The sequence below is a fragment of the Panulirus ornatus genome, chromosome 36 (assembly GCF_036320965.1).
Source record: "Panulirus ornatus isolate Po-2019 chromosome 36, ASM3632096v1, whole genome shotgun sequence".
Lineage (NCBI taxonomy): Eukaryota > Metazoa > Arthropoda > Malacostraca > Decapoda > Palinuridae > Panulirus > Panulirus ornatus.
Window position 1 is genome coordinate 15932297 of NC_092259.1, and position 14902 is coordinate 15947198.

Genomic DNA, 14902 nt, shown 5'->3' on the forward strand with positions numbered 1-14902 from the left:
AACTAGTCTAATTAACCTCCTCAATCCAAACACAGGTACTGGGTTGAATTCAACTCCTCATTGCTTCACACAGGTATTGGACTCAATTCAACTCTTCATTACTTAACTCAGTAACTATGCTAATTCAACTTCTCATTCTGTAACATTGGTATTGGGCTTAATTCATTCCTTAATGCAGTTATTGGGCTGATTCAACTCCTTATTCCTTAACACAGGGATTGGGCTTAATTCATTCCTTAATGCAGTTATTGGGCTGATTCAACTCCTTATTCCTTAACACAGGGATTGGGCTTAATTCATTCCTTAATGCAGTTATTGGGCTGATTCAACTCCTTATTCCTTAACACAGGGATTGGGCTTAATTCATTCCTTAATGCAGTTATTGGGCTGATTCAACTCCTTATTCCTTAACACAGGGATTGGGCTTAATTCATTCCTTAATGCAGTTATTGGGCTGATTCAACTCCTTATTCCTTAACACAGGGATTGGGCTTAATTCATTCCTTAATGCAGTTATTGGGCTGATTCAACTCCTTATTCCTTAACACAGGGATTGGGCTTAATTCATTCCTTAATGCAGTTATTGGGCTGATTCAACTCCTTATTCCTTAACACAGGGATTGGGCTTAATTCATTCCTTAATGCAGTTATTGGGCTGATTCAACTCCTTATTCCTTAACACAGGGATTGGGCTTAATTCATTCCTTAATGCAGTTATTGGGCTGATTCAACTCCTTATTCCTTAACACAGGGATTGGGCTTAATTCATTCCTTAATGCAGTTATTGGGCTGATTCAACTCCTTATTCCTTAACACAGGGATTGGGCTTAATTCATTCCTTAATGCAGTTATTGGGCTGATTCAACTCCTTATTCCTTAACACAGGGATTGGGCTTAATTCATTCCTTAATGCAGTTATTGGGCTGATTCAACTCCTTATTCCTTAACACAGGGATTGGGCTTAATTCATTCCTTAATGCAGTTATTGGGCTGATTCAACTCCTTATTCCTTAACACAGGGATTGGGCTTAATTCATTCCTTAATGCAGTTATTGGGCTGATTCAACTCCTTATTCCTTAACACAGGGATTGGGCTTAATTCATTCCTTAATGCAGTTATTGGGCTGATTCAACTCCTTATTCCTTAACACAGGGATTGGGCTTAATTCATTCCTTAATGCAGTTATTGGGCTGATTCAACTCCTTATTCCTTAACACAGGGATTGGGCTTAATTCATTCCTTAATGCAGTTATTGGGCTGATTCAACTCCTTATTCCTTAACACAGGGATTGGGCTTAATTCATTCCTTAATGCAGTTATTGGGCTGATTCAACTCCTTATTCCTTAACACAGGGATTGGGCTTAATTCATTCCTTAATGCAGTTATTGGGCTGATTCAACTCCTTATTCCTTAACACAGGGATTGGGCTTAATTCATTCCTTAATGCAGTTATTGGGCTGATTCAACTCCTTATTCCTTAACACAGGGATTGGGCTTAATTCATTCCTTAATGCAGTTATTGGGCTGATTCAACTCCTTATTCCTTAACACAGGGATTGGGCTTAATTCATTCCTTAATGCAGTTATTGGGCTGATTCAACTCCTTATTCCTTAACACAGGGATTGGGCTTAATTCATTCCTTAATGCAGTTATTGGGCTGATTCAACTCCTTATTCCTTAACACAGGGATTGGGCTTAATTCATTCCTTAATGCAGTTATTGGGCTGATTCAACTCCTTATTCCTTAACACAGGGATTGGGCTTAATTCATTCCTTAATGCAGTTATTGGGCTGATTCAACTCCTTATTCCTTAACACAGGGATTGGGCTTAATTCATTCCTTAATGCAGTTATTGGGCTGATTCAACTCCTTATTCCTTAACACAGGGATTGGGCTTAATTCATTCCTTAATGCAGTTATTGGGCTGATTCAACTCCTTATTCCTTAACACAGGGATTGGGCTTAATTCATTCCTTAATGCAGTTATTGGGCTGATTCAACTCCTTATTCCTTAACACAGGGATTGGGCTTAATTCATTCCTTAATGCAGTTATTGGGCTGATTCAACTCCTTATTCCTTAACACAGGGATTGGGCTTAATTCATTCCTTAATGCAGTTATTGGGCTGATTCAACTCCTTATTCCTTAACACAGGGATTGGGCTTAATTCATTCCTTAATGCAGTTATTGGGCTGATTCAACTCCTTATTCCTTAACACAGGGATTGGGCTTAATTCATTCCTTAATGCAGTTATTGGGCTGATTCAACTCCTTATTCCTTAACACAGGGATTGGGCTTAATTCATTCCTTAATGCAGTTATTGGGCTGATTCAACTCCTTATTCCTTAACACAGGGATTGGGCTTAATTCATTCCTTAATGCAGTTATTGGGCTGATTCAACTCCTTATTCCTTAACACAGGGATTGGGCTTAATTCATTCCTTAATGCAGTTATTGGGCTGATTCAACTCCTTATTCCTTAACACAGGGATTGGGCTTAATTCATTCCTTAATGCAGTTATTGGGCTGATTCAACTCCTTATTCCTTAACACAGGGATTGGGCTTAATTCATTCCTTAATGCAGTTATTGGGCTGATTCAACTCCTTATTCCTTAACACAGGGATTGGGCTTAATTCATTCCTTAATGCAGTTATTGGGCTGATTCAACTCCTTATTCCTTAACACAGGGATTGGGCTTAATTCATTCCTTAATGCAGTTATTGGGCTGATTCAACTCCTTATTCCTTAACACAGGGATTGGGCTTAATTCATTCCTTAATGCAGTTATTGGGCTGATTCAACTCCTTATTCCTTAACACAGGGATTGGGCTTAATTCATTCCTTAATGCAGTTATTGGGCTGATTCAACTCCTTATTCCTTAACACAGGGATTGGGCTTAATTCATTCCTTAATGCAGTTATTGGGCTGATTCAACTCCTTATTCCTTAACACAGGGATTAATACTGGAACAGAATTTGGCATTCTTTGCTATTTTAGTGTTGATATTAAAAAGTGAATTCTTAGTTCACCTTAACTGAAAGTAGAGGTACATTTTGCAGTATCCTCCACAACTTCATTAAGCATTATGTATTGTTATGTATTCCTTAGAAAGATTCATCTTGAACAGTGATTTTGATTAAGGTTTTTATGGGAAAAGGGTAACTGGATTTAACTTCCAAGAGTATGCATTATTTCTCCAGAATGAAGTTAAAGGAACTAAAATAAAAGTATGTTGGTATAAGGCTTAAGGTAGTTACAAGTGCAATTATATGCTTGAACATTTAATGCCTGTTGATGAATGTATGAATATTTTATGATTAAGAAATCATCAAAAATTACTAGAGGTTTATCAAACTATAACCTTCAGATAAAATGTTTAAAGCTTGTATTTTATATAGCTAAGATTTATAGGGATCTTAGCTGAAATACTTAGGGTTAGAAAAATGTTTATTTTTTCTCCTTACTGGTTTTACTGGACTTCTGCTTGTGGAAAGACTGTAAGTGAAGACACCATCAGTGAGATTATGACATTGTCATATGATGAAAAATGATACAGTTTATCAAGAACTTTTTACTCTAAAGGAGTCTTGTCATTTCTGTGCTTCTGAGTCTAGCACAGCCTCGAATTGTAGGAATCCCATAAAATGAGCCTTGGGATTATATATGGAATTAGTAATGATAATAATGAAGGCAAGCAAGTATATGTATATGCTTATATATGTATATGTCTGTGTCTGTGTATGTATATATTGATATGTTTATGTATGTACAGGTACATCACCGATTTTCCGGCACTCTTGGTTCCAAAGCCTTGCGGAATTAACCATTTTGCCAGACCAATCGTGGTCGCGTAATAATGATTCATCAACACACCTCTAACCCACTAATTATACATCTCCCATGTGTCTAAATTATACCATGGACTGCTCGAAATTTATATTATATCGAGTAAGTAATGAAGGGGTAAGAGAGATGTGTGTGGTTGAGAGAGCAGAAAAGGGTGTATTAAAATGGTTTGGTCACATGGAGAGAATGAGTGTGGAAAGATTGACAAAGAGAATATATGTGTCAGAGTTGGAGGGAACAAGGAGAAGTGGAAGACCACATTGGAGGTGGAAAGATTGAGTGAAAAAGATTTTGAGCGATTGGGGCCAGAACATATAGGAAGGTGAAAGGCATGCAAGGAATAGAGTGAATTGGAACGATGTTTTATACCAGGGTCGACGTTCTGTCAGCGGATTGAACCAGGGCATGTGAAGCGTCTGGGGTAAACCATGGAAAGATTTGTGGGGCCTGGATGTGGAAAGGGAGCTGTGGTGTCTGTGCATTACACATGATAGCTAGAGACTGAGTATGAACGAATGCGGCCTCTATTGTTTTTTCCTAGTGCTACCTTGCGTGCACACAGGGGGAGGGGGGGGTGTCATTTCCTGTGTGGTGGGGTGGTGACGGGAATGGATGAAGGCATGTTTGGATATGTACATGTGTATATATTTATATGTCTGTGTATGTATATGTATGTATACGTTGAAATGTATAGGTATGTATATGTGCATGTGTGGGCGTTTATGTATATACATGTGTATGTGGGTGGGTTTGGCCATTCTTTCGTCTGTTTCCTTGCGCTACCTCTCTAACGCGGGAGACAGCATCAAAGTCTAATAGATATAAATGTAGATATTAAATGTAATTTAGATAGATAAATGAAATACATTATACACTGCTCAGGACTGAGGTGCTTGTCAGCTACGAGTTTCACAAATTCGTCCACATACTCGGCACTCCTTCGTGGTTTGCAGACTGCTTTTCTCCACACACTTTATTCATGGAAATTCCATGATGCTTCTTGAATCTTTGATTTCATCCTTTGCTATAGTCATGGTTATGTTGTAATTTGAGTTCTTTATGGAACAACTTAGCATGGCCCATTATCATGCTACCTGACAAGTCCACTCCATCACTCTGACGCTGTCGAAACCATTCCATCATCACTCGACTGTGTTTAGTACTCTTACCATCTTTCATAGTTTTTCTAATCGTCATTTCCTTCTTTGAGTCCCAGCCTGCGTAGAATTTCAATATTTTCTCCCTTTGCTTCCTTATAACTTAAACAGTTGGTGAACCAATACTGTAGATTTCACACAGCTTACGGACCGAAATGCCATGGTTCTTTTTTTTCAACAGTTCTACTTTATCTTGGATCGATATGGACTGGTGTTTATGTTTGACACCATGACTGACACTCATATGTCTTAGAAGCTATGGCTAAATTTACGCAGAATAAGCTAAGAATCTCACAAGATAGCAGTATCAAAATCAACAAGTGCATTGTAAAGAATGAAAAATAAGTGGGCCCTACACACAATGCCATCTGTGGCCACTCAGTAAACTAGTGTGGTGGCGGCGGTAATTTCAAGTTCCCTCACATAATTTTGTCCAGACTAAAGGAGGTGCTGAACCATTGGTTGCCTGAAAATTGGTGTACCTGTATATGTGTGTATGTGGGTGTTTATGTACATATATTCCTATGAGTTCATGGGGAAATGAAACTCGATAAGTTCCCAAGTGCACTTTCGCGTAATAATCACACCATCAGGGGAGACACGAGTGAGAAATATAACTGTTGATATACCACGAAGAGACGTAGCTAGGACGCCATTTGGTAAACATGCGAATGTTGTATATCAACGGACTGTTATATTTCTCTCTTGTGTCCCCTGATGATGTGATTATTACACGAAAGTGTACTTGGGAACTTATCGTGTTTCATTTTCCCCATGGACTCATAGGAATATATTTGATCATGTGCAAAATTGTGATCCTTTCCAACATGTACATATATGTGTATGAGGGTGGATAGGCTTTTCTTCATCTGATTCCTGGCGCTACCTCGCTGATGCGGGAAACAGCAATTAAGTATGATGAATATGAATGAATAATTCAACTTAATGATAAAGAATGTATTGGTGTTTTCTGGCATTATAGATAAAGTGGTCAAGTGTGTAATGTCATGCTACTATTGTATACCTTTCTCATTAGAAGGAGTCTTTTATGACTGAATTTTATGGAGAAAATGGGATGAGTTGATGTATAATGCACTGCCAGTTTAAAGCTAATCTTACTTATCATAAGCCATCTTTATCCAAAAGATATGCACAGCAGTGGTAGAGCCTTACAATTCCATCCTTACAACACACACAACATTGGAACACTCTGACTGTGCTTTCATGGTTGACAACGAGGCCATTTATGACATCTGCCGAAGAAACCTGGGCATTGAGCGTCCCTCATACGAGAACCTCAACCGTATGATTGGCCAGATTGTGTCATCCATCACTGCATCTCTCAGGTAAACTAAGAAGGCTCTGCTTCCCGTTCTCAAAAAATTTGTAAGGAATATTTTGGTTAAGTGCAAGTGACTGATGAAATTCAGTTGAGGTAGTAAAAGAGAAAACAATTGGATCAGAATGATTACAGTGTACTAACATGGCTTTTAAAAGAAAATATGAAATAATGTTCTGAATACAATATGCTACAACTTCTTGACATAGACTTTGATGCTATTATGGATGTTGATAACCAAACTGAATATGCAAACTGATGCTTCCTCTGCTTGCAGGTTTGATGGTGCCCTTAATGTGGACTTGACTGAGTTCCAAACCAACCTGGTTCCTTACCCACGTATTCACTTCCCCTTGGTGACCTATGCCCCTGTCCTTAGTGTTGAGAAGGTAAGTGGACTTTTCTAAAATCAGAGAAAGAAGATGTAGTTTGCAAAGAGAGTTGTTAGATAATAGGTGTATTTGGCTAAAGATTGTTTTATTTTTCTATCCTGTATCACTGCATGTGTTATTTGTCAGATTGTTGATAGTGTAGTTGGTAGGCAGCCAATGAACTATCTGCCTGGGTATCAGGAGTCTAGTGATGGCTGTATAGGGACCCAGGTAGCTGTCTTTTCTTTCTGCCTGACCCTCATGTGGACTATCGTCAATCTGCTCACAAGCATAGTCTCTCCTTGTAATGCATGATACTTGACAACACTTAACTCACACAGCTCATTCTTTGTAACTCTAGATTTTCATGTGGTGAGTGCTGTGGCAAAATGATAAGCAAATAGAGATGAAGGGCTCTGTTGTTTGAATGTAAGTTGCTCTATTCAGGACTTGAAATACAAACTGAGACACTTTGCATTATCATTAAGAATGATAAGTATATGAATTGAACATATAATTGATTTTAATCATTCAGCTGGAAAGATTTAAACCTGTTATGGTATAATTGAACGCTCTTTCTTGTAACATGCTTGATGACTTGATGTGATAATATGCCCCCCTTGTAAAAAAGATAGGTACTGATTAGCATGGTCATGCCATAACTTCATTCTTCCTCCCACCAGGCATACCATGAGCAGTTGTCAGTTGCAGAGATCACCAATGCCTGTTTTGAGCCCAACAACCAAATGGTGAAGTGTGACCCTCGAAGAGGTGAGTACCTCAGAAACCAAAGATGCCAGCATAAATTTATCTCAGGAAATGGCTATCTGTACATGATATGTGACCTTTTTAAATCCTCTGCTACACTTGAACACCATACCAAAGCTAACCTATCAAATGAGACTGTCTGCTGTGACTGTTTAGTTTTATTTGATATTTTTCGTGTACATGTATAGATTTACTTAGACCTCTGTTATGATTGTTTATTTTGCTTTCACAGCATATGTGCAAATATGAGTCGGTTACCTCTTGGGATATATAGGCCTGCTTTTGGTGGAATAATTCAGTTAATATATTTTGTTACCATTTTGCATATTTTTCAAATTGAGCATCTGGTTATAGATGAGAAAGGATATCAGTCTGGAAATAAATTTGGTTATTGAGGACATTTATATTGATGATATTTTTTTTTTTACTTGTACTTGCTGTACATAAATCATCCATATTATCATAGAAAGGGAGAGTGCTGAGGTTAAAAATTACTGTATTGTTCATTCATGAGTCTTTAAAAAGCTTTGTGCAGCACTCACATAATTATTACAGTTAGTGTTTGCAGGAAAGTTTATACAGGACAGTGTATTGTCTGTGGCACTTGAGAGTTGATGATTATGTTATTTTCTTCCAGACAGTCCACTGCATGGGTTTCTGTACTCAAGTGAAAATTACAAAAATTATTATTATTATAATTATACTTGATCACTGTTTCCTGCATTAGTGAGGTAATGCCAGGAAACAGACGAAGAAGGACCCATCCACTCATAGACACACATATATACATATTTATTTATTTTGCTTTGTCGCTGTCTCCCGCGTTAGCGAGGTGGCGCAAGGAAACAGACGAAAATATAGCCCAACCCACCCACATACACATGTATATACATACACATCCACACATGCAAATATACCTATACATCTCAACATATACATATATATACACACACAGACATATACTTATATACACATGTTCATGATTCATACTGTCTGCCTTTATTCATTCCCATCGCCACCCCACCACACATGAAATAACAACCCCCTCCCCCCTCATGTGTGCGAGGTAGTGCTAGGAAAAGACAACAAAGGCCACATTCGTTCACACTCAGTCTTTAGCTGTCATGTAATAATGTACCGAAACCACAGCTCCCTTTCCCCATCCAGGCCCCACAGAACTTTCCATGGTTTACCCCAGATGATTCACATGCCCTGGTTCAATCCATTGACAGCACGTCGATCCCGGTATACCACATCGTTCCAATTCACTCTATTCCTTGCACATCTTTCACCCTCCTGCATGTTCAGGTCCCGATCACTCAAAATCTTTTTCACTCCATCTTTCCACCTCCAATTTGGTCTCCCACTTCTCCTCGTTCCCTCCACACACATATCCTCTTGGTCAATCTTTCCTTACTCATTCTCTCCATGTGACCAAACCATTTCAAAACACCCTCTTCTGCTCTCTCAACCACACTCTTCTTATTACCACACATCTCTCTTACCCTCTTATTACTTACCCGATCAAACCACTTCACACCACATATTGTCCTCAAACATCTCATCTCCAGCACATCCACCCTCCTGCGCACAACTCTATCCATAGCCCACGCCTCGCAACCATACGACATTGTTGGAACCAGTATTCCTTCAAACATACCCATTTTTGCGTTCCGAGATAATGTTCTCGACTTCCAAACATTCTTCAATGCTCCCAGAATTTTCGCCCCCTCCCCCACCCTATGACTCACTTCCGCTTCCATGGTTCCATCCGCTGCCAGATCCACTCCCAGATATCTAAAGCATTTCACTTCCTCCAGTTTTTCTCCATTCAAACTTACCTCCCAATTGACTTGACCCTCAACCCTACTGTACCTAATAACCTTGCTCTTCTTGACATTTACTCTAAACTTTCTTCTTTCACACACTTTACCAAACTCAGTCACTAGCTTCTGCAGTTTCTAATGTGAATCAGCCACCAGCGGTGTATCATCAGCGAACAACAACTGACTCACTTCCCAAGCTCTCTCATCCCCAACAGACTTCATACTTGCCCCTCTTTCCAAAACTCTTGCATTCACCTCCCTAACAACCTTATCCATAAACAAATTAAACAACCATGGAGGCTTCACACACCCCAGCCACATGTATATACATACATGCACATATACATATACATATCATCATATACACATATACACATACATGCACATACATATACATATATACACATGTACATATTCATACTTGCTCACCTTAAGCCATTCCTGGCACCACCCCACCTCGCAGAAAACAGCATCACCACCCCCTGCATCAGTGAGATAGCACCAGGAAAGACGAAAAAAAGGCAACATCCGCTCACACTCATTCCCTAGCTTTCTTGTGTAATGCATCGAAACCATAGGCCTCACAGGCCTTTCCATGGTTTACCCCAGATGCTTCACTTGCCTTAGTTCAGTCCATTGACAGCACATTGACCCCTTTATACCACATTGTTCCAGTTCACTCTATTTTGTGTATGCCTTTCACTCTCCTGCATTTTCAGGCCACGATCGCTCAAGATCTTTTTCATTCCATCCTACCACTCCCAATTTGTTCTCTCACTTTTTGTTCCCTCCACCTCTGGCATATATATCCTCTTTGTCAACTTTTCCTCACTCTCTCCAAAAATGCTTCCAGGAAAGTACATGGCATGCTGTCTCTTGTATCGTGGTGATGTGGTGCCCAAGGATGTCAACTCTGCCATTGCTGCCATCAAGACCAAGAGACAGATCCAGTTTGTTGACTGGTGCCCAACAGGCTTTAAGGTAAGAGGGGAATTTATAATAGGCAAAGGGAGTTGGAAAGTGAAAAGAGAGGACTGAGTAGATGGCAGTTGAGACATGATGGTGGACTTTGTATGCTTTAATATAGGACCAGGAGAAATATATTCATGGTTGGCAGAGTAGTTTTTTGATAGGAAGAAGACTTTATAAGAGATAGAGAAGACTGAATTATGCTTAAAAAAGGCCTTTTGGTGGACCAAAGAGTCCATAATGTTATCAGAAAAGACAGCTGACCAGCTGTTGGATTGTAGAGATTAATGTGCTGCCAGAGAAGACTTGATTGTGCTAAAGTAACTGAAAATGACAAGATAACATAAAGTATACTCACAGAAAACTCATCCATAAGTCCAAATGGAACAACAGCTATTTTTCTGACAAGGAAAAAAAATAGTGAAACCATTAATACGGAGCATAGATGACCGTAGTATAGAAATTTACAAAAGGGCTTATTTATCACTAATACACTAAGAATGATCTAAGTTGATAACCATGTGGGATAAATGTCCTTGAAAGAGTTATCAAGAAATACTTAGCTAAGATACTGTAGTACTGTTGGAGACCAATATAGATTTTTACAACCTAAGAATGGACAAACTCAGTTCTTATTATACTATAAGAGCAAGTAAGGTTTTTTGTTGCTGTTAATGAGAAAGGACTACAGTGTTTCTGGACTTTTCAAAACCATTTGATTTTGTAAACTATAGAAATTTGTTAGAAAGATTAGAGAATCAAAATATAAAAGGTAATTGAGTAATATGGAGCACGGATTTTACTAAACAGAAAATTTAAGGTAGAAGAAGTTGGAACAATATCTTATGAACTGGCTGCTTTCCAGGTGTGTCAAAGGAATAGTATTAGTTTCAACAATATTTTTGGTAATGATATCAGAAACAGACCAAGAGGTGATAAGAAAACTTTTTACAAAATGAGTTATGGAATGATCATCTACAGAGTGGTGACATCGTACAAGATACCAGCTTATGAATGCATTGATAGTAAAGAAAATGTTCAGGATAAAGGAGTAATCATAAATGAAAAGTTTGAATTGATCATATTGAAAATAACAGTAGCATGTCAAATGAGTAGCAGTATGATGATTGCAAACTGAATTGAACTAGAGCGAATTCAGAAACACTTTACTGACAAAATATGGACTATTTTGAAAGGTTGAGTGAATGTAAACTATATAGCTTGGAAAGAATATAAATGAATTATGCTTAGTAATAGATTTAAGGAATTACACTGTTTTATAAAATGATGCACAGTTCAGTAGATACTAGCTAGTTAAAAAGAATGCCTTTAAAGATTTTTTGTGCTTAGTAATAAATTTAAGGAATTAAAGAAGTGCTGTTGTACTAAAAACAGGACAGTTTAAAAGATACTAGCTGAATAAAAAGAATCCATCTGAAAGGCACCAACCAGAAATAGATAGAGCCTTGCAAGAAATATGGAAAGATTTAAGTGTTTTGCCAAATGAAATATAGAACTTGCAAGGAGTAGAGGAAGACATAAACAAATGGATATAGTTGACCTTTATGCAGTTTGCATGGCAGCAGGGAATGGAAATGTTGTTAAACATGCAGTATATGTGGTGATACTTAAGTGCTAACCTTGCCTTATGTCAAAATGTCATTTCATAAGTAGTTAGCTACTCTCACAATTCAGGATCAATAATCATGCCACTCATCCTTCCTCCCTCCCTTCCCAGTTTGAACCCAAAAGTCCCATAGTAATCTTTAAATTTCAGTCTTCCTCCCTCCCACTCTTCCACTGGTCATAATCAGTTACCAGGTCCCTGCATTGATTCCTTTGATTTACTTTGCTTCCTTCTCTTCCTATCCTTCTACAGGTCGGGATTAACTACCAGGCTCCCACTGTGATTCCCAATGGAGACATGGCACCAACGCAGCGAGCCGTGTGCATGATTTCCAACACTACTGCCATTGTTGAAGCTTGGGCCAGACTCAACCATAAATTTGACCTTATGTACTCCAAGAGGGCCTTCGTTCACTGGTTAGTGCACAACTGATATTGGGACAAATGGGATAGGAGTTAGTACCATCACTAAATATTTTTATAACAACAGGATAGTGTGATATTTGGTCATAGAATTGTTCATAATGTTACTAAGTAATAGGTTAGCTGGTGAAAGGCTTAAGTAAGATGAAATGTGGCAAGGTATGTGGATGGTATTGTTGGTGAATTCATTGAGAAAGAGGGTGGCTGTGTTGTTGATTGGTTAGTTAGGATTTTGACTGTATGTATGGATCATGGTGAGGTGCCTGAGGATTAGCAGAATGCATGTGTAGTGCCATTGCATAAAGACAATGGGGACAATGATAAGTGTTCACACTACAGAGTTTTATAAGTTTGTTGAATGTACCTGGTAAGTTGTATGGGAGGGTAGTGAATGAGAGGGTGAAGGCATGTACAGAGCATCTGACTTGGGAGGAACATTGTGGTTTCAGAAGTGGGATCAGGTATTTGGTTTAAAGAATGTGTGTGAGAAATACTTCAAGAAACAGATGTGTGTATGTGGCATTTATGGATCTGGAGAAAGCATATGACAGTGTGGGAGAAAAGCTCTTATAAGCATTCAGAAGTTTTTATCAAGGATATAAAGCATATGTACAAGTAGGAAGAGAGGAGAGGAGAGTGAATGGGTGCTTTTGAAGGTTGGTCTGCTGCAGGGGTTAATGTGTTTATGGATGAGGTAGTGAGGGAGATAAATGAGAGTTTTAGAGAGAGGGGTGAGTCTGTAGGGAATGAGAGGTCCTGAGAAGTGTCAAATGTTTTTCGCTGATGATACAGAACATTTGGCAGAGTTGAGTGAGAAACTGCAGAAGTTACTGACTGAGTTTGGAAGATTGTGTGACAGGAGGAAGTTAAGAGTGAACATCAATAAAAGCAAGTTTATTAGGTTTACTGGTGTCGAGGGATAGGTGTTTCAGATACCGGGGAGTGAACATGGCAGGGAACAGAGCTATGGAAGTGGAAGTGAGTCAGGATGGGTGAGGGGGCAAAGGTTATAACAATGCTGAAAAATGTATGGAAAGAGATCATTGTGTAGGAGAGCAAAAGTAGGTATGTTTGAAGGTGTAGCAGAGGATGGATTTGTTGGAAAAGAAATGTTTGAGGACAGTATGTGGTGTGAGGTGGTTTGATCGAATAGGTAGTGAAAAGGTAAGAGAGAGGTTTGGTAATAAAATGAGTGTGGATGGGTGCTTTGCTTTCGGTGCATTGGACATGATTGGATGCAACATTACTTAGTCTGTTCCTGGTGCTACCTTGCCTGTGTGGGAGATGGCAATCAAGTATGGAAAAAATTTAATTAAGTGATAGAGTATATAATGATCAGGAGTAATTAGTACAAAAGTGAATTTTGAATGGTAAAAGATACAGTTGTTAAAGGCACGGTTCATGACAAGAAAGTGAGATTAGCTGGTAAGACAGAACTTAACATCTTAGGCATTAATAAAAGTTTTTTTTATAGTGGTTTGCAGTGGTTTGGTTTGCAAAAAAGCTCATACTGTTATGTACTATTAATAACTAAAAACTGTTCATAGACACTGGAATTATCATTATGTTTGACATATCTCTTTCTCTCAGCTTCTTTATTTTTGATATTTTTGTTGCCATGTATGTACAGTGAATCAAATGTATACAAACCCTCAATTCTTTCACACACCTTGAACTTATGTCCAAAATGCTAAAGTGAGGAGGGGCTTTCATACAAGTATTGACTCTTGGTTTTTCACTTTGCAGCCTAAGTTGATTCATCTAGTAAGAAAATTGACTTCATTTGTACAACATTCATCATGAAACATCATTCATCAGCCATTTTGATGAAATACCTCTATCCCTAAACAGTCATTTTTTTTCTGTTGTGTACCCTTCTTCTTTGTATGGTCAACTCTACCGTAAATCATCATCTTGACCAACCTGTCACTTCCCATGAAACTTCCTCGGCATTACAACCTTCAAAGGCATTTCATCCATGCATCATTTTAATGGTTTCTTTATACCACATATTTTCTTGCAGTACTATATGTATTTTCCATTTCTAACTATAGTACAAGAAATAGGAAGCAATTGCCTGATCATGTGTACTTAGTGCCCAGTGGACCTAGAAATCTCTCATTTACATACAATTTCTTGCTTCCTGCCGAGAATTCATTTTTTTTTTTTTATCTCTTAGAAAGGTAAGATCCATCCATCTTAAAGCACAGTTAGAAGAATTTTAAGGCCCAAAAGCGAAATTCCCAAAATCAAGTGGCAGCCAGGATGGGTAAAGAAAGAATATCGTTCCCTTAAGATAGCCTGAAGCACATTGAGATGGGTTGCTGGTGTTCACACCATGAAAAACACTAGTTTCAGTGACCAGATGTATCATGGTTTCACTCTAAGAGCATTATACGCTTGTACACACAATAAGCCTTGGTTTCACTGAGAGCATTATATGCTTGTACACACAATAAGCCTTGGTTTCACTCTGAGAGCATTATATGCTTGTTCACACAATAGACCTTGGCCATGTATTGCCTTTGAAGATGTATGGGAGCAGACAAATTTTTGCAGACTCTGTAAG

General features: G+C 38.5%; 1 protein-coding gene across 2 annotated transcripts in view; it reads left to right on the forward strand.

The window, feature by feature from the left end:
• Positions 1 to 5479: 5479 nt before the first annotated feature.
• Positions 5480 to 14902, forward strand: part of LOC139760415 (tubulin alpha-8 chain) — a 19924-nt gene continuing 10501 nt past the window's right edge. The window contains exons 1-6 of one of the 2 annotated variants that reach the window (XM_071683589.1): positions 5480 to 5501; positions 6158 to 6357; positions 6628 to 6739; positions 7405 to 7492; positions 10169 to 10296; positions 12164 to 12327. In XM_071683589.1, the coding sequence (XP_071539690.1) occupies positions 6236 to 6357; positions 6628 to 6739; positions 7405 to 7492; positions 10169 to 10296; positions 12164 to 12327 (614 nt within the window). In that variant the 5' untranslated portion in view covers positions 5480 to 5501; positions 6158 to 6235. Of the gene's footprint in view, positions 5502 to 6157; positions 6358 to 6627; positions 6740 to 7404; positions 7493 to 10168; positions 10297 to 12163; positions 12328 to 14902 lie in introns of those variants that run through there. The other variant, XM_071683588.1, reaches the window with a different exon arrangement.